Here is a 23,869-nt window from a genome sequence, read left to right as displayed (position 1 = left end):
ATACAGAACTCGCATTTGACATGTTTTATATGGAGAAAAAGGAATTTATTTTTTATTAGAAAAATGTTTAGACTAACAACAGATTAATCAATCTTTTTCTTTTGTACGATACCATATATTGGCCAGGCATACTTCTTTCTTACTGTATTGCATACTTTTTAGAAGGAACTGCTGACAAGAGGTAAATAGCAGAATAAGAATCAATATAGTGTGGGGGGAGGCCTTGTTCAAGACTACTGTCTAATAAGAAATCTAGACATGTCACAAAGAGCATGATGCTTGTAGAAGTTGTGAAATATATTGAAGATGCCCTTAATTATTCAGTTCTGGTATGCAGAGAAGGGTTGCAGAAAGAGGAAGTATGTCTGGGTGCAACACTCAAAGAAATGCAGAATGACTGATAAGTGATGTTACACCAAAACTCCACCTGTTAATATCAGTTATGTGTATATGCTGGAGTCAGGGAAATGTATGTTAGTTGCGAAGCTCTTGAATGTATTCTTGTATTGGGGTAACGTAACCCAGACCTCTGTCATCGAATTATTCATTTGTATCTAATAAATTACTAATATTTTTGGCATTGAAGAAAACCCTCTCCTGACCTTTTCTTATTGGACAAGCATGGAATTGGCTTGATATTCCAACATTTACAAGTGAGCAGTAAAGCAAACAACTGAAAGGAATCTGGATGGACTACAATGTCTTGAAACTGTGTGTTTTGGTAACGCACAGTTAAGGATGTATTGTATAGACCTTGTTTTGGCCTGCTTTCTCACAACACGTGCTATAAGCATCACATGTTCAGTCATGATTAAAGGGATAGTTCACTCAAAACTGAATATTCTGTCATCATTTATTCACCATTTTACTTGTCCCAAACCTGTTTGAGATTCTTTCTTCTGTTGAACGCAAAAGAAGATATTTTGAAGAAAGCTGGAAATCTGTAACCATTGACTTCTAGTATTTGTTTTTCTTACAATGGAAGTCAATGGTTACAGGTTTTCAGCTTTCGTCGGAATATCTTCTTTTGTGTTCAACAGAATAAAGAAACAAATAACTTAGGGGGGAGTAAATGATGACAGAATTTTCATTTTTGGGTGAATTATCCCTATGTAAATAGGGTATATGCGGAGCTAGTGTTTCTTCCCATACTGATAAACTTCTGGTGAGCTTTTATTGTGGCTTTTTTTCCATTTTAAACAGTTCCTTTTGCAGCATCGATGTTGTAATGTAATTAAATATAATCAGTTAAATAGATGTCAGTGTTCATTTAGTTGCTCAAGCGTAAAACGAGATGAAAAGTCGTTTACTCGCACGCGCCCGTCAGGATTAGCAGGCTAGTGTAGAATCCGTTTAATATACTGGGGTAAAATAAATGTTCATATTTTAAAGACATGGCAGGGAAAATGTAATTTAATGCAGTGCTTCATGTACAATCTGAGACTCACTTATCAGATATAACTCAGCCAGTTGAGATTGCTGATTAAAAAAAAAACAGACCTTAAACACGCCGATTTTGTAATGGCATAGAGTTCACCGGAAGCGCTTAACCCAGGTTTGTTTTGACAAATTAAAAGTCTTCTGCATACTTTTGCCTATTCCCTATTCAACTTTAGTACTTAGAGTGTTTACACTAAAAAAGCTGTACAATCAAATGGGTTTCGGACAACTACAGACTAGGCATGGGACGATAACCGTTTTCAAATTGTACTGTGGTTTGGAAAAGTCATGGTTTTAAAACTGCCAAAATTTCTTTAATACCGTTCCTAAGGTATGTGTAAGATTTTTTATTTACATTAGGACAACAGTATCTCCAGCAGAAAAAATATCCAAAGACGCCATTTTAAATTGTAAAGAAATCAGTGTTTTTGAAACAAATGAAGACAGCAGAAGTCAATGATTCATTAGAATTTTTTTCGCCTGACTTGCTTACTACTCCAAAATATCATAAATCTTTCACAAAATAGAATATATTGTTTTCAAAGGGGAAAAAGGGTTTTTGTTTTTTACCCAGACATTTAAAAAGAAGATATTTTAGAGCAGTGAGCACAATACCGTGAAACCGTGATATTTTTATCCAAGGTTATCATACCTTATAGGTTATAAGAATCTTATACCGGCCCATGCATACTAAAGACTTGACTACTGTAATAATTCATATGTTGGATTAGATCAAGGGTGCTCACACTTTTTCCTATGAAGGGCCAAAAACCAAACTTGATTGAGGCTAGTGGGCCAAAGGTAAATATAGTTGCCAAGGCTATTTTCCTAAAAAAAAAAACAATCTCCTTTATAACAGAAGGGAGTTACACTAGTTTTCGCAATGATTTGTTCATCGATGTCGTCTGCATAGTCCTCTATTCATCAAGTGACATTATTTACGGTACATTTTAAAAAATCTGATTCATTTACAGCATTTAATGGAAGCATTTTATTTCAGTTTGCTTTTTTGTAGCTTAGCAATAAAACATTCATTCATTCATTTTCTTTTTGGCTTAGTCCCTTTATTAATCTGGGGTCGACACAGCGGAATGAACCGCCAACTTATCCAGCATATGTTTTACACAGTAGATGCCCTTCCAGCTGCAACCCATCACTGGGAAACATCCATACGCACTCATTCACACACATACGCTACGGACAATTTAGCCTACCCAATTCACCTATAATGTCTTTGGACTGTGGGGGAAACCGGAGCACCCGGAGGAAACCCACGCGAACACAGGGAGAACATGCAAACTCCACACAGAAACGCCAACTGACCCAGCCAAGGCTTGAACCAGCGACCATCTTGCTATGAGGCAACAGCACTACTTACTGCGCCACCGCGTCGCCAGCAATAAAACAAACAAAATGGGTTACATCAAATTAGAAAGGATGATCACTTTTAAAAGCATTTGCTCCAACCCTCTCCATCCTTCTCACTCTTTTTCAGATAGGATGGTGGACCAAATCAAAGGTTACAATGGGTAAACTTTGGCCTGCGGGCCCTACTTTGGGCATCACTGGATTAGATCAATCCTCTCTTCAGCACTTATAGTTGAAATTAGGATTATTAGACCCCCTTTGATTTTTTTTCCCTTTTTTAAATATTTCCCAAATGATGTTTCACAGAGCAAGAAAATTTTCACAGTATGTCTGATAATATTTTTTCTTCTGGAGAAAGTCTTATTTGTTTTATTTCGGCTAGAATAAAATAAGTTTTTAATTTTTTATGAACCATTTTAAGGTCAAAATTATTAGCCCCTTCAAGCTAATTTTTTTTCCGGTAGTCTACAGAACAAACCATCATTATACAATAACTTGCCTAGTTCCCCTAACCTGCCTAGTTAACCTAATTAACCTAGTTAAGCCTTTAAATGTCACTTTAAGCTGTATAGAAGTGTCTTAAAATATATCTAGTCAAATATTATTGTCATCATGGCAAAGATACAATAAATCAGTTATTAGAAGTGAGTTGTTTAGAAATGTGTTGAAAAAAATCTGCTCTCCGTTAAACAGAAATTGGGGAAAAAAATAAACAGGGGGGCTAATAATTCAGGGGGGCTAATAATTCTGACTTCAACTGTACAGTTGGTTCAAAATGTAGACACAACAAGTTAAACTAGCCCTAATCCTAAACCTAACTGGGACTAGCGTGCGCATATTACCCCAGTCCTAGCTTTGCTCCACTGTCTCCCTGTTCCTTTCAGAATTAAGATTTTACATGGGTTGGCACCACCCTATTTGACTGAGCTTTTACACGGTCAAAAAACCTGTCAGAGCTCTGAGGTCATCAAAATCAGGTCCTTCTAGATATCCTGAGCGCACGGTTGAAAAACAAAGGTGTCCGAGACTTTTCTGTGGGTGCTCCAAATTTATGAACAGCTTGCTCACTCAAATAAGCGAAGTATTGGTCTTTTTAAATCAATGCTTAACACACACCTGTATGGCGTTTACTTTAAATTACGACATGGACACGTTTTTCACGTGATTTTACAGTGGATATGTAAATTTACAGTATTTTCCTGTTATTTTATGATTTTTTACTGTATTTCAGAATAATGTGAAAAAAATGTTAAATAATACAGTAAAATTCTGTAAAATAAAAGTTTTTTTTTTACAGTGTTTTTTATCTTATATTATTTATTAATATTTTCTTCTGATTTCATGAAGCACTTTGATCAACAATTTTTTAAAATCTGCTAATATAAATAAATAAATATGGAATTGAATTAGTTGTTTTTAAATGTGACTCTTTAATAGATTTCCTTTTATTTACAAAATTGAATCAATCAATGCCTAGTGTGTTTTGTATTATTTAGGTCTGTCAAAGATATTGCTACCTATAATTAGCATTACACTTGTATTCTTAAATCATAAGGGTACTTTTCCATAACATACATTTTATGCAAATTACTATATAGAGAGATGCAACAAGATTATACATGCTGTTGTTATCGGCCTGCAGGCCTTGTGCCCTCTGGATGTTTCTGAATGAGAAAAGCATATGTTTTTGATTGTATCTACATGGAGGAAGTGTGTAAAGCAACCTATAGTTTGGCTTGTATGAGAATGTTTCCACCTCCTCTTCTACAGTCCTCTATGTTTTCAGAGTTTTTGCACAATAAAAAAAGGTCAAACAAAATTAATTGCAGCTGAAAAAGATTGAACATACTGTGCTGAAGACTATGTCCTGGATTCCCCTCAGAGATCAACTCGCGCTATGATAATCTTCTCTATGCTAGATGCTTTTATCCTAGATTTGAGCAAATCCCTTATGTATAGCCTATATTATATTTCAACATACATCATATTCATATTTAAAATGGATGAAATGGATGGTTTTCTTCTTCACTAGCAATCGGTATTATCAAAGATTGGATTAGCAAGGCTAAGAATAATCAGGCTTTGAAAGAAGGAGGTGCCATGTTTCATTAACATAGCAATGAACAGGCTTCTGGGAGGAACTTAAGTCTTTAGACCTCCCACCATGTGACATTATGTGTCTGTTAGAAGATCCTCACCTTTCCTCATGCTATTAATGATTTAGTATTACATTTAGATGTGTTTAAATATGTTTAGACATGTGTAAGTGCAAGTTTTGATGTATGTATACAGTTGAAGTCAAACTTATATATATATAAATATATATATATATATATATCTTGCTCAAATATTTCCCAAATAATGTATAACAGAGCAAGGAATTTTTCACAGTATTTCCTATAATATTTTTTCTTCTGGAGAAAGTCTTATTTGTTTTATTTCGGCTAGAATAAAAGCAGTTTTTAATATTTTTAAAATCATTTTAAGGTCAATATTAGTAGCCCCCTTAAGCTATATTTTCTACAGAACTGACCATCATTATACAATGATGTTTAACCTAATTAACCTAGTTAAGCTTTTAAATGTCAATGTGTAAGTAAGTGATGTATGCCACTTAGTCCATTCCTGTGTTTATATGTCCTGTGATCAGTTACTACAGTTAAGAAATGAAATAATGCATGATAAAGTTCACATCAGTCTTTCATTCATAGCATCAAAGTCCTGAATAATGTTGACAGAATGCAGAAGAGTTGCTTTCAGTGAAACAGCCGATAAGATGCGAAAACTCACTGATCCATCAGGATTTTCGACAGGGACCACACAGAGAGACAAGAGATCCATCTGCACAAAGGAGCTAATCAGATTAAGGAGCCCACCGCGTCCTCCATAGACAACTCCAGCCTGTTTGTGTCCTGTTTTGAAGCATTGATATGATATGATATGACAGGCCTAGCTTGGTCTACAACCCCACCAAACTGAAAACCCTTGCAGTGTGTTTGTATGTGTCAGTCAATCACCAATATTGTTATGTGGAGGGTTGGGAAATACAGTTAAAAATAACTTAAAGTTTGCATGGACCGGAAGTTGCTGAGACATTTATTTCACTACAGTGGTACCTTGTTAATCGTTGGAGTTGTACTCTAACAATAACCCACAATAGGCGAAATCCGAAACCAGTCAGCTTTATTTTGTACAATTATACTAGATGTTTTGAGGCTGTAAAACCGCTCACTACACACTTTATACACTTTTCTCAGACAGTCATTAACATTTTCATGCTTTTCTCTCTTGTTTAAACACTCTCAAAGTTCAAACTTTCATAGAAATTAATTCCAGTATTATAGAATGAAACTTTAGAAGTTCTAAACCTGTTGTCAGGCACAAACATTCATCGCTGTCAGCAAAAGGTTCATAAAGCTTTTTAGCTTTTGTGCAGATAATGTTGGCATCTATCGTAATGTTCTTTTTCCTGCAGTCACTGATCCACAAAGCTAAAGCAGACTCCATCCTTAAGGGGGTCGCACACCAGATGCGCCACGCACATGACAGTTGGAGTCACATATTCACATGTTATTGAAAATGAAATTATTCAGATGGCTTCTTTGGTGTGGCAGAAATATGAAATATTCAATTCAATTCAATTCACCTTTATTTGTATAGCGCTTATACAATGTAGATTGTGTCAAAGCAAAGACTTTGTATCTGCCTGTCGCTCTGGCTGGCGACCTGCTGCAAAGGCAGGTCTGTGTAGGTCTACAGCACGAATACAACTGGCCTCTGAGCGAGCTGAGAGATGTTCACGTGAGCTCTACTGGTGCTCCTATTGGCTGTCGCTCAAAAAAGTCGCTCTTCGTTTGCATAAAGTTGAAGGATTCTCAACTTTATTGCGTCGCTCGACACGCCCACCTGGTCGGCAACAGTTGCTGTCGCTCGCATACTCGCTCTAAGTTGAAATGAACAGTCGTTTGTCGTTTTGCCGCTGCAAGTCGCTCGTAGTGTGAATGAGGCTTGAGTCGTAGCTGGGCACCGCAGACAGCCGCTGACTTCCAGCGCCGATGTGCGCACCCTGAAAGAAGCCTATGTTTACAATTATAAAATACATGGCATGTCATGCCGCAGCGCATCTGGTGTATGGTCTTGCTGCTGACAGTTACAACCCTTTTTGCATCCTTGTTGAAACACACTGTTAGCGATCAAAGATTTATGTTAATTTGGCAAGCTGAATGCATTCTGCACTGTACAAGAGACATGGAGGAGATTGATTGATAGTGTTCTACAGCCAATCAGGAGGCAGAACACAAAAAAAAAAGCATGTAAAAAAATCTGCGAAACTGCGAGGCCGCGAAAGGTGAGCCGCGTTATATCGAGAGACCAATGTACACTCAAAAAAAACATTTTTTTTGCTGCTTGTTCAAACTACATATTTAAATGAGCTGAAACAACTCAATTCTTGAGATGTTTTTAGGACAACTTAATTGTTTTATGTTCAATCCACTTACATTTGTTACGTAACGCAATTGATTTGTGCTGGGATGACATGAATAAATTGTGTGAAACCCTGCATTTTTTTACTGTGTACTGTATGTTGATATATTTCCAACTGAAATGGAATACTGAGTAGGGGGCGGGGCTTTATTTTTGCATCATTTCCTTATAACGAAGTAACAGTTAGAGGGGCACGGTTAAGAATATTGTGGCTGAAGCGCCAAACAGACGTCAACAGAGAATGACCGCCGCTCCAAATGCTGAAGTAAATGATCCACCTTTGATTAAAGAATACCAAAACAGTGCTTTTGTGTGCTAATATATGTGTGCTAGCAAAGTAAACATTGTACATTTGGATGTCACACAGACTTTAAAACATATACAGGCTTTCCCACTGGGGGAATTTCTTTACATACTGTAGAATTATTGCCATAAATACTCCCTTTTTTACTCAATTTAATACACTGTCGGGACTGATAATGGTCTTATTTCAGGACTGCCATTAGGGAGAACTGAATTAGTTCCTACTTCAGAGCAGGATCTAATCCAAGCACAATAGGAACTACAAGGGTGTAAATGTCCAATAACTGGCTGAATGCATGCTATAAGAAACACAGACCAGTATTTTTAAGTGTACAAGGCATGCACATTCATCTACATTGTGGTATTTACCTGTTGCTCAATGATATTTAGCTCTACAAGTTGATTTAGTTCTCCATTTTTTTATTCATTGGTCTGCATTCTATCTCTGTTACCACAAAAACCATCAACACAAAAACTCCAGTTGTGGATTATTTTCAGTGCAGCACTCGATGTTGCTTTTTGTCATCTCCTATATCACTTCAGAGTTCCCAGTAATGATGTGAATGCAACTAGGATATAGTCCTGGGGGAAGTAATTTATTGGGGAACTGATCACGGTGGCTATTTTCTAAAACTTAGTTCCTTCAGTATATCTACCCAAAAATAACACTTTAAACGTTTCTAGTATTAGTTTATTTGAGAGAAGTACTAATATACAACAAATGAATTCTTCCACTTTATAGCTATTCTTATGTTTCAGCACAGCTAATCGCCTTATTCCCAACCCTGACCAATCACAGATTCTCATTGCAGCTTTGTGAAGTTTATTTGATGCATTTAACAGCATGACCTGTTACATGTAATGTTTAGTTTCCAGCTGCTACCAAAGATAGCTTAGCTTCATAACTTCATACCAAGATGTGATGCTGAAGAAATTTTTAACATGTATTAAATTTTGCTGTGGGGTGTTTCAGTGGTGAAAAGGTATCCCTAGATATCATGGGAGAGTGTTTGGGGAGTTACTTAGCAAAGCTTATAATACTTAGTGTTGGAGGTTTGCTCAAACGCTAGTTAACTCAGGCCAAAAGTAATGAGCTCATTGTGTAGCGTGCACAACATCTTCCTCTGGTGGATCTACGAGGAACAGCAGTGTTTTAATATGCACATGTTGTCGCCCTCTTGTGGTAGGATTTGAACATGTAGTCTTGGTTGAATAAGTTTAAGAATAGAGTTTGCCTGGATTTTCTGAAAGAACAGCTAAGCTGATTGCATCCAGTTTGTTATGTTTGAGTTTACATACAGTATGAGTCTCTGTGTGTGTGGCCAGGGAGTTTCTGGGGTCTATATGGTTATTTATATCTTTGGTGTCCTGCAACAGCTGCTATCCCTCCCCTCCTGATGCTAAACCCATGCTCGACGCCTCTGTCGTAATGTCCTGTCCCACGTTGAACTCCACTCAAGACGTCTGCTCATGGATGCCTACTTGATCACCTGCTTAACCTAACAGAGGCAATACGGTGCGTCTACTTTCTGTGTGACAGGTATTAGAATCAAGATTTAAAGCCTGCCGGACAGCCTGTGTGTGTGTGTGCTTGTTACTTAAAATTGTGGCCTCTTCACGTGTGCTCTATTTATAGTCAGTGTTCTGGTGTATCGTGAAAGCTCAGTCCTGTTGCTTTAAACTGCACCTTCACTTTCAGACCGGCTGTTTTTGCGTTACTAGTTTGCATTATTTTTGTTTTGTTAGTGAAGAGTTTGATTCCCGTGGACTCGAATCATTTGTGTCCTTCTGTCATTATTCACTTACACAAATAACAACTTGGATTTTCAGAAGGCTTGGGATATTGCATGAATCATTGAAACTAAGTTATCTTGTCATATTAGAGACTGACAGCTCATATTGTCATTCATATTCATTAAATTGAAAGGCAGAACAAGGATAAAACAAAATACAATAAAAATCCCAACGAGTTTTGAACATCGTAAGACATAAACAATAACAGAATTGTCATTTTTAATTGTCATTTTTAGGTTGAAAAGTTCCAATGTGGCAATGGAAAGATGATTACTGATCGCGTTTTTGTTTGGCTAAGCGAGTGTTATGCTGTAAGGCTATGATGATGATGATTCTGCTTTATCTTTTGCTTCTGATCCATCTTTTTCTCTTTTAGCTACCCATTTTACCTGTTCACCACAGGGTCCTAGTACCCCCAAAACTTCACCTGGGAAAACCTGAATCCTGAATAATTCCCCTTCCCAAATCCAGCCCTCCTCTCTTCCCCTTTCCTCTCTTCTCCTGCTTATTCCCGAAGGGTCTGTTTCTCCATGGCCTTCTCATCTCGTTTCTCATTTTGGGAGAAAAAGGGAAGTACAGTTTCATGCTGTTTGCTCATTAACTTTTGTTTGTGCAGGACAGGTGAAATCGAACTAGGTCCTGTTTCCTAGAAAACTCCTGTTTGGTCTTACAGAGTCCTTGTACTTAAAGGGATAGTTCACCCAAAAACGAAAATTTACTCACTATTTATTCTCCATCAAGTGGTTCCAAACTTTGAGTTTCTTCTGTCGCACACAAAAGAAGATATTTTGAAGAAAGCTGAAAACCACTGACTTTCCACAAATACTATGGAAGTCAGTGGTTCCAGCTTTCTTGTAAATATATTCTTATGTGTTAAACAGAAGAACGTCAAACAGGTTTGAAACAAGTAAAGGGTGAATAAATGATGACAGAATTTTCAGTTTGGAGTGAACTATCCCTTTAAATTTCTAGTTAGCATTGGTCTTCTGTGTATTTGAAAGCATAGTATGTAGTACAGCGGGGAAAATAACTATTGAACATGTTACCATTTTTCTCAGAAAATATATTTTTAAAGGAGCCATTGACTTGAATTTTTCCCTGGATGTTGGTAATAGCCGAAGAAATCCATATATGCAAATAAAACAAATCAAATTAATTATGCCTAATAGAATGAAACGATGCAGGGAAAAAGTATTGTACACATGAAGAAAGGGGGGTGTAGAAAAGCAGTGAAAGCCCAGACAGCAGCTGAAATCTCTGAGTAGTTCTTTAGCAACCCTCTGCCTTTCCTTAGTGTAAATAAATAGCTGCTTCAGTCCAACATCTACATTAGCAGGATGATGAAGATGAAACCAGAGTGGACATTTCAGCAAGACAATGATCCAAAACACAGCCAAGGAAACCAAGAAAATCAAGCTGTGGAATGGCCCAGCCAGTCACCTGACTTGAACCCAATAGAAAATATAAATTAAAGATCAGATTTGATAGACGAGACCCACAGAACCATCAATATTTTTACACACTGTTGAAGTCTGAAAAACTCACACCTGAGCAATGCATATGACTTCGCCATATGAGGCGTCTTTAAGCTGCCATCACCAAAAAAAGCCTTTTATGTAAAGTACGTTTCAGTAGTTCAGTACTTTCAGTACCATTTCATAATCACACAACTAATTTTTCAGATTTTTTCCGTTGTTTTATTTTTATATTTGTATTGTTTGGGTTTTTAACAAAATCAATTCCATGTCAACAGCTCCTTTAGAAATATTATTCCCAGGAAAAAAACAGGACATGTTCAATACTTATTTTCCCCGCTGTAACTGAAAAAAGGCAGACATTAATCTTCATTCTGACAGAGGGATAATATCTGAACTACATCTCTATGAGAATCCCTAGTCAACAATGTGTAGACTGGGAGAACAGAGAGAAAACAGGGTTATAGGTTACATCTAGCACAATACCTCAGGTTAAAGGGTTTGATCTCTGGTTTAACTTTATCATTGTCTCCATTTTCCTCACTTCAGGTAAAAGATGAAAACATACCGGGTGCAAAAGGCTCGAGTGTAAGTGTTTAAGCAGCATCTTCATTAAAGCATGACTCTGATTTCAGAAGGGTGTCTGTTTAGAGATCAGATGAGCTCTCATCTCTCAGCATTTGTTATTGTGACTGTGGTTCACTTTAGAACACATCCTGTGTGCTTACTTCACATATATCATCGGGAGGTGCTAAAGATAGGGTTTGTTTGGAAAAGCCTTTATCTTTTTCAAAAGCTGTTGGCTTCTGGGCTTGCACTTTGTCTGTAATTGCTGTCGCCACTGGCTTGGTTGGTTTTGGGACTTGTGGAGCTGCGCATCGATGGATTTGATCTTCAGTGTTTGGATTTTCAGCAGTGAAAATTAAACCACACTGAACTGATCTTCAACTCTGAAAACTGGTCTGACACCGTTTCAATTTACTAGAACTTCTATATTAAGCTGCTTTGACACAATCTACATTGTAAAAGCGCTATAGAAATAAAGATGAATTGACTTGAACTGTATGAAATAGGGCTGGGCGATATGACAAAAATCTCATATCACGATATAAGTCATCTCATGTCCTGATGTTACGATAGTGCCATTTATGTAAATTCAGTCCATTAATAGTTTATACATATTGACCACATAAACAAGACTTTTTTTAATAATTTTTTTTTTACATTTTTGAAGTATTTACTCAATCGCATATGATCATATTTCACTTTATTTAGAACTTCAGGGCAAATGTTTGATTAAAAAAAGAAAAACTGATGATTTCAGGGCCAACATAAAAGTAAAAAATATCCCTAAATAAATTGCTAAATGAATAATTCCAGTGTTATGGGTTTGACATTTGCAGTACAGATTCAAAACATAGATTCACAGAGAAAGTATATTTCAACATTATATTGAAACATCTGTTTATATTTTCTAAAATAACTAGCCACAGAGTTATGAGATCAGAAAAATATCAATCTGTAAACATTTTGTTTTTATTTTAAATGAGCAAAAGAAACATATGTTAAGGATGTGATAAAAAAAGTTAGCAAGTTTACAGTAAACAACATACTTTGTAGAAATTCAGTTAATTAAACTTCACAACCCAAAAGAAAAAATGTTAATCAAAAGGATAAGAGTCGGCTCTCTATAGAACAAAAATGATTGATTTTATTTTATTTGACAGTTTTGCATTTATGAGGAAAAAGCTTTGTTATGGATGTGACGTCTCTCCGTAATAGTTTAAAAAAATGTACTTAAACGTTTTTGAGTATTTTTGAAGTACTGTAAAATACTTGCTTGCACAAAAACGTAAAAACGGTTTCGCTATTTTGGTGAAAATGTCCTTTTTTCATGGCAAGGTTGACATTTGCATGGTATTTCTCAAATGTAAACATTGTACTTTCAAGATTGTAACTTTCGCACAATGCTGTCTGCATCACAGTAATGGTGTGTAATACTGCACTCGTATCAGTAATGAAAAAGTAAACAGTGTATTTTGTGAGACCACAATATCAATATACATAATATGAAATTATAAGCTTTTTATTTTGTCCACACGATATATATTGTCATATTGCACAGCCCTAGTATGAAAGCAGTTCCTCAATTTCTTCTTTACCTGTTTAATGCAGAGGACATTTGTGGAGTAGTATTGATTGAAAGGTAATATTTTAATAGGTATTGTCAAAAAGAAGTTTCTTCCTGAACTTGTGCTGAATGCTCAAACGTTCAGTTGTTAACGTACTGTAGTGTTCAGGTGGATGTCAGAGTGATGGTATTGTATGTTGGTGTTTGTTTGGCACTGTCCTGCTGCTTTACTCTAGTGGGTGGAGCCTGCTGACATCACACCCTGCCCCTTTTTGTCCTCCAATCACTACTGTAGTGTAGAGGAAGAAAGAGAGGGAAGGAGCAGGAGAAGGATGCTGAGCTAAGAATGTGCCTGAAGCAAATGTATGAGAGGGTTGCAAGTCATCATGGAGGTATCGGACTGGGGGCCTGTCCGGCGGTCTCAGACTGCTGCTGTTGCTTTCAGCATCCCGCAGAGCAGCGTGCACAGCTGGAAAAGCACCAGTATCATCACCTTCAGGATAGACATGAAGGTCTGTCTGCATATAAGAGCTCATTCTTAGTACTTTAAGACTAAATGTGCAGTGCAAACTGTCATTTTAAAGTGTGAAATGATTATGAGGTCTTTGGAAAACTTAAGGTTCTGAACTGTGCATAGTGTGAGAGAGTACAAAAAGTCCATGCGGTTGATCCTGTAGAGTTGTGTTTCAGGGCTGTGAGCCAGCGCTGCGCTGCAGTGACCTTAATTACTGGGTTTGTCAGTTAACCTGTCTATCTGTGCTGAGAAAAGAACTGCAAAGTGCCTGACCATGTGGAAGAAAGCAAATCAAAGTGTTTTTCGGATGAACTCAGTAGTGTTGCTGAGCTGGAGAGAGTGAAGACCTTCTGGTATTTAGAACAGAAACCCGTCTGACATCTTTTGGGATAATCCAGGAAACTTTGGAAGGTTGTTGCTTGTGGATTTTTACCAAAGCTATTGTAAACCTTGTAATATTGTAGGTTAGGAGTGATGTGAACTCTTATCTTTTTGTTCCTGCAGCTAACACATGTTTACTTTGTTTTGACATGTACATGTGTGTTTTGGGTTGTATGAACAGTCAGAGAGCGAGAACATCACAAGTCAACCTCAGACAACACCATCGGTAAGTGGTCCAACTGAGCGACAACGAGGGGAACCATCAACACCGTTAAATCCAGAGCGGCCAATAAACATAGATCAGAGGAGCAGTGGGTCCATTAACGGAAGACAAGGCAGCATGGAATCAGATACATTGGCAAGAAGAGGACTCTATCTGGCAAATAAAACAGGGTCAGAGGAAAAGCAGTCAACAGCTACTTCTGTTCCCAAAACTAGCCGGCCCATGCAAGCCGGCAGCTCGGTGGATGGAGATGCCCTTGCTTTCGGGTTGACCAGCCTAATGGGCCGTGCAAGAAGTAAAGAACATCGCTCCCGCTCGAGAGCTACTGAACGCAAAGAAACTCAGGAGGAAAGCCAAGAAAGGACCGGGGAAAGTGAGACACCCACAGAGGAACGCCAACTGTCTGTCCCAGCAACCAGTCCACCTCCTAAAGCAGACCCTCTTGCTCCTCCTGTAGGTTTTTTACCTCCTAAGCAGAATCCTCTTACCCTTCCAGCTGGATTCATTCCAGCTGCCAAACCCAATCCATTGGCTCCACCTGCTGGTTTCATCCCAAAACCAAACTCTTCCACTCAACCTACACCCAAACCTGATCATCCTACACCACCATCAGGATTTAATCCTGCTCCTAAAGCAAACCTTTCCACTCAATCTGTGCCCAAACCTGATCCTTTAGCACCTCCAGCGGGATTTCTTCCCACTCCAAAGCGAGACCAGTTTCCATCAGTGCCAGGATTTATACCCAAGCCTAAAGTTGATCCACTAGCACCTCCCACAGGGTTTATTCCTGCATCCCGGACGGTCGCTGTACGAAAGCCGGAGGTACAGACTGCATGTCTTTCTGAATGCTTTTGTAACGCATGTAATTACTACGCAGCCCAGTGCTGGTGAACGCTTACTGCAGAACTAATATCTCACCATTTGCATAAAGGCTGCTGACTTCTCTATCACTTTAACCTTTTGGAGTGGATTGAAGTGCTAACTATCAAAACCAGAGGATGCCTACGATAATTCAGCATGGCAACTGATGAGGAAGTGACCATTTTGAAGGCACAACATCTCTGGTTTTAACAGCAAATCGACAGGCATGAACATATGGAAATATTAGGAATGTTGTTGGGTTAAGGCGTAGGCTATATATCAGACTAACATTGCATTAGTGCTGATCATGTCAATTGTGGACAACTTGGTGGTTTCCATCTTACTAGTTTGGGGAAAAACTGCTACACTAACTTAAACTTACCATGGCATCTATATATTGCTGTTCTCTGGTGATTTGAAGTGCTTATTTTATCCTTATTTGTAAGTAAAAGCATCTGCTAAATGAATAAAGGTAAATGTCTCCTCTAATATAAGCATAGTGACCGATGGTATGTGTGTGAAGGTAAAGGGAGTGTCAAAACCTTCTGCAGCTCCTGCTGGTAAACTTCCATCCCAGATTTCCACCATCACCAACCAACAGGTGTGTGTCCTGCAACCCTCAAGGTATTTGAGTAAAGTCCTGCTCACACTGTGCTATTTCAGCCATGATTCGGTTGTCTGAGACTGTAATCCTAGGCTCAAATCTGTGGTCTTTGATCATTGGTTTGACATGTTCACCGACAGCTTCTTAATAGCCATTGCACTCAAATTTCCCTGCGATGAAGTTCTGGCAGTGTCAGAAGGTTTCAGGCACTTTCCCACAGTGTGCCTTCAGCGTCAAACCAAGAACCAATAGGACCTCTGAATCTGGTGACGCAATCAGTGTGACAAATCTTTTTTTCCTGATTTTATTGTTTAGGTTTGCTGTGAGCAAAATTACCGCTACAGTTTGTTTATGTTGAGGTATCATTTCAGAATGCTGAATAGTAAATGTTTCACAGATGGATAATATCAAAACGTTTTCTTCCATGTCCATGTTTGCCGCGTCTTGATTGCCGTTCAGTCTGACATTATGACAAATGAGATCTTACAGTGTGACATGGGAATTATGTTCGTGCAGTCTGACAAGCTACAACCATTTAGGACTATTAAAAATTGCACAGTGTGAGCCGGGATAAAGACAGAGTGTTCAGCAATTACGCTTTATTTTGCCTGAAGTTAGAATGTATTCAGACTTATTGATGTCTACTGTATGTCTCACTGGTTATAGTATTGTGTCCTGGTTTCACATTGAACTTGTAGGCCTGTAGATTTTAATACTGCTGATCCCAGTCAGGTCAACTCAGACTCTTCACTGATCCTATTTGATTCCCTCCATAGGGGTCTCAAGTGATACCCACCCCAGAGAATCACAAACAACTGGAGCAGAACTTCTCTGCAGAAAGACCTCCTGTAACCTCTGCTATCCATCCCTCTATCTATCCCTCTATCTATCTATCTATCTATCTATCTATCTATCTATCTATCTATCTATCTATCTATCTATCTATCTATCTATCTATCTATCTATCTATCTATCTATCTATCTATCTATCTATCTATCTATCTATCTATCTCTTTATCTGTCTGTCTGTCTGTCTGTCTGTCTGTATATCCATCTATCTCTCTTTATCAGTCAGTCAGTCAGTCAGTCAGTCAGTCCGTCCGTTTGTCCGTCCGTCCATCCATCCATCCACCATTCAATGTATCGATCCATCCATCCATCGATCCATCCATCCATCTACCATTTAATGTATCCATCCATCCATCCATCCATCCATCCATCCATCCATCCATCCATCCATCCATCCATCCATCCATCTATCTATCTATCTATCTATCTATCTATCTATCTATCTATCTATCTATCTATCTATCTATCTATCTATCTATCTATCTATCTATCTATCTATTTGTCTATCTGTCTGTCTATCTGTCTGTCTGTCTGTCTGCTAATCTATCTATCTGTCAGCCTGCCTACCTATCTATCATGTCTGTTCAGTCAACATTAACACTGGGTTTTCACTAATGTTTAAGTAAAATGTAGATTATACCTGGTTTCATTACCAGTTGCTTTTTTACCTGTAAGAATTTGTATATTTCGTGACTTTTTTCTGACTTCTTGGTTTTGCGGCCCAATGTAGGCCAAGGCAGCTGAGGACCCTGTGGCTATCCTGCAGGCTGCACATGAAGCTGCCTGTCTGTCTAAGGTCTGGCCACTGCATCGCCTGTGTGTAATTCTGCTAATACTGTATGTACAGCTTATTAGAGTATGATAGTGCTGTTAGAGGAATCTCATTAACTTATCAGTTTAAACCGAAGCATGTTTTCCCATTAAATTCCACTTTGGTGTGCAGAAGTGGCATTTAATTTTCCAGTTTTCTTTCTTTGTTTTGTGCAGATAATTTGAATAGCTTTTTCAATAGCTGGTGTTTAGATTTCAGCCTGATGGTGTGCATTGTTCTGCGGTATAATTTTCAGGTTGAATATGTGGTTTCTTTGTATTGTACATGGCTCCAGTTGTTTTGATGTGGACAGATGCTTCACATTTTACAAATATTTAATCTATATCTTAGATTTTTGTATGCATTTCTAAACTATCAACCCAACTGTATGTTGCAGGTGAAGACCGAGGAGCAGCTTGCTGCAGAGAAGGCCTGGTACAACACCGAGAAAGTCTGGCTCGTCCATAAAGATGGCTTCTCATTGGGTCAGTGAAGACATGGAGCTTATTAAACAACCTATTATGATCAAATTTTCAGGACCTGTCTATTTAAAGCAATTAAATATGCATTTTGTCTATACAGCTACACAGCTCAAGACGGACACAGGATCTCTCCCAGAAGGGAAAGTGAAAATCAGACTGGAGCATGATGGAACATTACTGGAAGTGGATGAGGATGATGTGGAAAAGGTGATAACCATATGCAAATCCAAGAAAGTGGTTTAGTGTGCCCAGTATATGTGTTGGGTGTAATTAGTTTTAAAGCAACAAGTTATTGTAGTTAAATTATTTTCTGCTGAAAAAGTAAAGTAAGAGATTACTTTTCATGTTTTAGGTAATTTAATTAGTTACTTATACTTGCCTTAAATGCTGTACATAAATTCAACGGCTCTATATAAGTCAGTTCAGAAAAGCTGAAAAATTGTATTTTTTGTAGTTATTCAAATATATTTTGTCGAACAATCATATTTTTCACATTTATCGAAACAATTACACATTAAGAAAAACAAATATTTGAGAAATTAGTTCATGACAATCAAAGGTATAAATTCAGAGAAGCAGAGTATCTGTGTATATATAATATATATACTGTATATATATTATTCAGATACTTTCCATACTAACCTTCAACTAACGAAAGCTTCGATTTGTCAGTCAATTGTACATGCTTAGAAAACGATTTAGTTTAAGTCAGTGTATTGGATGTATGAAATATGGTGTTATTAATTTGAAACTGTTCGTGTTTTCATACACACACTTACTGGCCACTTTATTAGGTACACCTGTTCAACTGCAAGTTAATGCAAATTTCTAATCAGCCAATCGCATGGCAGCAACTCAATGTATTTAGGCATGTAGACATGGTCAAAATCTGCTGCAGTTCAAACCGAGCATCAGAATGGGGAAGAAAGGTGATTTAAGTGACTTTGAACGTGGCATGGTTGTTGGTGCCAGATAGGCCAGTCTGAGTATTTCAGAAACTGCTGATCTACTGGGATTTTCATGCACAACCATCTCTAGGGTTTACAGAGGATGGTCTGAAAAAGGGAAAATATCCAGTGAGCGGCAGTTCTGTGGGGTCAATTGCCTTGTTGATGTAGGGTCAGAGGAGAATGGCCAGACTGGCTGAACTGATAGAAAGTCAACAATACCTCATATAACCACTTGTTACAACCGAGGTATGCTTCAAACCATAGATGTGCAGCCGAAAAATATGGGTGATGCTATTATGTCAATGTGGACCAAAATCTATGGGGAAATTTTTTTAGTACCTTGTTGAATCTATGCCACGAAGGATTAAGGCAATTCTGAAGGCAACCTGGTACTAGTAAGGTGTACCTAATAAAGTGGCCGGTGAGTGTATGTTGTTTAGATTTTTTTGAAACCAAACCGAATGCTTCTGTTTGACCCAAAAATGTAATTATAATACAGTAATGCATTACTGTGGAATGCGTTACACCTAACTCTGCTTGTGTCACATTTACAATATTATGCGGTGAGATGCATGTGGATTTTTAGTATTGATTGTAGTAATGAAATTGCTCATCGACTAATTAAGTTACTTTTCAGACAAAGTAATTTATATACAATTTTAATTATCTAAATACACTGTAAAACTGTAATGACAAAAAGTCAGACAACAAACATTTTTATGTTGCTTTAACTCATTTTAATAAGTTAATCAGGTTTCAAACTAAAGTTTTTAAGTTTTAAGTTTGACTGATGTAAGCTGAGATGACTAGAAAGGTCATCAGATTCAACTAAACAATTCAAGGCAGCAATAATTATTTTACAGTCTAGCAATCAATTACATCTTCTGACTAACATCATACTGTGATTTTAATCTTCTGTCTATTGCTCTGTCATTCTGTCTAAGGCGAATCCTCTGTCATATGATCGTGTGGAGGATCTCTCGTCTCTCCTGTACCTCAATGAGTCCAGTATCCTTCACTCTCTGCGTCAGCGTTATGGTGGAAACCTCATTCACACATACGCTGGGCCAAACCTACTGCTAATCAATCCTCTCTGCAGCCCTGCCATGTACTCAGAGAAGGTATGAACTTCACACAGTTTCTAAAGCCCTATTTACACTATGAGTGACATTTAGCGGCAAAGCGACAAGTGTATTCATTTCAGTAGAGATCTAGCGACCATTGTGGGCATGTCAAGCGATGCGACAAAGTAAAGAGTCTTCTAACTTTATACAAATAAAGACTGACTTTCTTAAGCTACAGCATCAATTAGAGCTCACGTGATGCTATCTTAGTTCCTACACCAGCGGGTTGTATTCTCTGTGCTGTAGACCTACAGTACATAGACCAGTGTTTGATGCCGATAAACAGGCGCAATGACAGAACACGCTTTTTCTAGTTCATCTTTGTAGTTAAGCATTTTATGTAGGGCTACACGATATTGGGACAGTATAACATTGCTATATTTTGTTTTTATGCCATATATATTGCGATATGAATACAGTTTCATCTAATAGCTTGAGCAGCTCTATTAGTAAAGTATTCATTAGTTTCGACTGTTTGGTATTATTCTGTAGGGAAGTGAATGATTCATAAAATATTAAACAAATGAAAGACAACAGGGAAATAAACAGTGTTTTATGGTTTTCTAGGGTCTAACAGTATTTAAGTAATGCAATTGAAAAATCTCATATATATTAACACTACAGTCGTCATTGTATAAATAATCCAATACAATCCATCTTGACACTGATTTACTCGTTAATGAAACAAGTTATTCAAATTGCAACAATTCATATTCTTTCTAGAACCTCCAGTAAATAATGCTATTTTTGTTACATTTCTATTCACAATCAGGGGAGAATCATAATCTGTTTTAAGTCATTAAGTAATTAAAGTTTCAAATGGCACAATTGCTTGTGCCTGAATGCTTACACAGTCATGAGTAGGCCCACACGGAATCTGCGCGCGCAGAATTCTGCAGATTTTCCGCAGATTTCCGCAGATTTTTAGCCCATCATTAATTTTCTTTATTTACTTGAGTTAATGTTAATGAAGGATAGAACTATCTCAGTCAGTCTGGGCAACTCTTCTTCATCTGTCATTCAATTAATGTGTGGGGTTCAGCAGGGCTCGATACTGGGTCCTGTTTTGTTTTCTCTATATTTACTTCCGTTAGGAAAAATTTTTGAAAAGCATGGTATAAATTACCATCTATATGCTGATGACTCTCAAATCTACTTCCCTATAAAATCTAGGGATCAATCCTCCCTTCAGGCTTTGTGTTATTGTTTGGCTGATGTGAAATCTTGGTTAGCAAATAACTTTCTCCATCTGAATGAAGACACGTGTGAATTCATTGTTTTTGGCCAAAAAGGTTCAGATCCTAATGGCAATCTGTCATTGCTTCCTGGAAAAATACATTCCTCTATAAAAAGTCTTGGTGTCAGCTTTGACTCTGAGCTAAAATTTGATCGGCAAATTAATGCGGTTGTCAAAAATAGTTTTTTATATTTTCGATATATTGCCAAGCTGAAGTCTGTCCTCTCTTTCAGTGATTTGGAGAAGGTTGTTCATGCTTTCATCTCTTCTCGTCTGGACTAATGCAATGCTTTGTATCTGGGTGTGAGTCAGGCCTTTCTCTCGCGACTGCAGCTGGTCCAGAACGCAGCTGCCAGGCTCTTAACAAAAAAACGAGAACACATTACACCTGTACTGGTTTCCCTACACTGGCTGCCAATCCAGTTTAGAATTCAGTACAAAGTTCTGTTGTATGTTTTTAAATCCATCCATGGCCTGGCCCCTGAGTATATTTCTGAGCTAATTAATATACACCAACCTGTGAGATCTCTTCGCTCTAAGGATCATCTCTATCTGCAAGTTCCACGATCACGCTTAAAATGTCGAGGTGATAGCGCGTTCTCAGTAGCAGCTCCAAGACTCTGGAATGTTCTTTCACTCTCCTTAAGAACAGCTCCAACTTTTGAGTCTTTTCAGAGGTCACTGAAAACACACTTATTTTCTTTAGCTTTTAATCATGTGATGTGAGTTTATGTATTTTGGTTTTTGTGTATATTTGCATGCGTTTTATGTGTTTTATGTACAGCACTTTGGTACCCATTGTGGTTTGTTGAAAGTGCTATAGAAATAAATAGAGTTGAGTTGAGTTAATGTGTGTAAATCTATATTTATTCAGGTTTTTAATTAATGACAGTAATATTATTGACTAATATGAAAATGTTCATCTTATTTATGTACAATGACGTTTGTACTGTAATATTTTCTGTCTTTTAGTAGATATATTATATGAGAGACGTGCTTTGTTTACCAAATAAAGTGAATCTAATTGAATTTGCATTTTAAACATTAAATAAAAGTTAAAAAGATATTTTTTATTTTATATATTAAGGTTTTAGTCATGATACTCCCAAAATAATTCCGCAGAAATCCGCAGATTTTTACCAACATTCTCAGCAGAAATAGCAAAAAACGTCCGCAGATTCCGTCTGGCCTTAGTCATGAGCCTTAAAAACACCAGCAAATGATAATCTTCCACTCCATTATAGTTAAACTCAGAAGTCACTTCACAAATCTCATGTGTTCCAAACTGTAGCTCTTGATCAACTGTAATCTCAACATATAAACTCAACATTGCACATTCTGTGAAGTGACTATTGCATATACGCACATTGCAATATCAATCCTGAAACAATATATTGTGCAGCCCTAGTTTTATGCACTGATTCCATTTATAGTTGCTGTTTTACCTCCACAATGTTTATTTATTAGCAAGAAAAGTCACTGTCAGATATGTACTGTCAGTAAATATCATCATAAAATATTACCTTGGCAACATACCTAATAGACGACTGTGGACTGAAACTAGGACTATATCAGAAATCACGGTCTATATCCTTAAATAATGCACTATTTCAGGGAGCAGCCATTTGAAGTGGTATCTAAAACCATAGTGGATGTTTTGAAGTGCACTTGAATAAACCCACAATGCAACTCAATAATGAGTGTACAACTCATGTACACTCAGCAGCTAGACAACACTCATGACTGTTCATTCATAAAAAGTTAGCGCGCTAAAATGAGTTTCCGCATCTGACCACAAGATGGCATCCTCAGTTTATAAATAAAATTATTATTTACTTTCAGTAACGTTTGAATACAAAACAGAGATCAAGGTGGGAACGCTCAAATCTCAAGGTGGAGATTTCAATTTCCACACAAGATTGGCAAAGGGCTGCTACAAAGTCGTTTGTAGTGTGAATTAGGCTTATTCACCTCAAAATGACATCTAAGAGAGATGGATTGACATGGTCTGTTGGTTTCAGGTGATGCAGATGTTCAAGGGCTGCCGGAGAGAGGAAACAGCTCCTCACATATTTGCTGTTGCTCAGTCAGCGTATCATCAGCTGCTGACCACACGTCAGGATCAGACCATCGTTCTGCTGGGCAGGAGCGGCAGCGGAAAGACCACCAACACTCAACACCTGCTGCAGTACCTGGTCACCATCGCAGCCAGCAGTGGGAAGGTGTACTCGGGTGAGAAAGAGGGGTTTTTACACCTCGGGTTTTTACACCTGGTCTTTATGCAGACAAGATGACCCTAACTACAAGTGTTAATTAGGCACACGCCAAGCTAATTTCAAAGGACTATCAGCAATATTCACTTAACTCTGCCTTTAAAAATGAGGTAACACTTTAGAATAATGGTCCATTAGTTAATGTTAATGTATTTAATAACATAAACTAAGTATGAATAATCTTGTAAAGCATTTATTAATCATAGTTTAACATCAACTAATGCATTATTAAAATCCAAAGTCGTGCTTGAAAACATTTTTTAATGCACGAGTTAATATGAACTACCATTATTTAACTTAAATAACATTAACTAATGTTAACAAAGAATAATAAATATCGTAATCACTGTATTACTTATTGTTTGTTCATGTTAACAAATACATTAACTAGCATTAACCAATGGACCATTATTTTAAAGTGCTACCAATAATAATAATAATAATAATAATAATAATAATAATAATAATAATAATAATAATAATAATAATAATAGTATCCGTCTGTTTCAGGGTTAAGTTTTATTCACTTATAATACATCCGATATTAATTAATTTATATGTATT

The 23,869-nt window shown here is 37.4% G+C and overlaps 1 protein-coding gene across 1 annotated transcript in view; it reads left to right on the top strand.

The window, feature by feature from the left end:
- myo18aa (myosin XVIIIAa) overlaps positions 1-23,869 on the top strand; it is a 125,379-nt gene that overhangs the window by 27,402 nt on the left and 74,108 nt on the right. The window contains 9 exon segments of the mRNA XM_056467204.1: positions 11,415-11,453; positions 14,073-14,936; positions 15,499-15,576; positions 16,356-16,427; positions 17,159-17,224; positions 17,637-17,724; positions 17,822-17,928; positions 19,616-19,792; positions 23,054-23,264. Of these exon segments, the coding sequence (XP_056323179.1) occupies positions 11,415-11,453; positions 14,073-14,936; positions 15,499-15,576; positions 16,356-16,427; positions 17,159-17,224; positions 17,637-17,724; positions 17,822-17,928; positions 19,616-19,792; positions 23,054-23,264 (1,702 nt within the window).

This window comes from Danio aesculapii, chromosome 10 (assembly GCF_903798145.1).
Source record: "Danio aesculapii chromosome 10, fDanAes4.1, whole genome shotgun sequence".
Lineage (NCBI taxonomy): Eukaryota > Metazoa > Chordata > Actinopteri > Cypriniformes > Danionidae > Danio > Danio aesculapii.
This window is presented reverse-complemented; position numbering and strand designations above follow the sequence as displayed.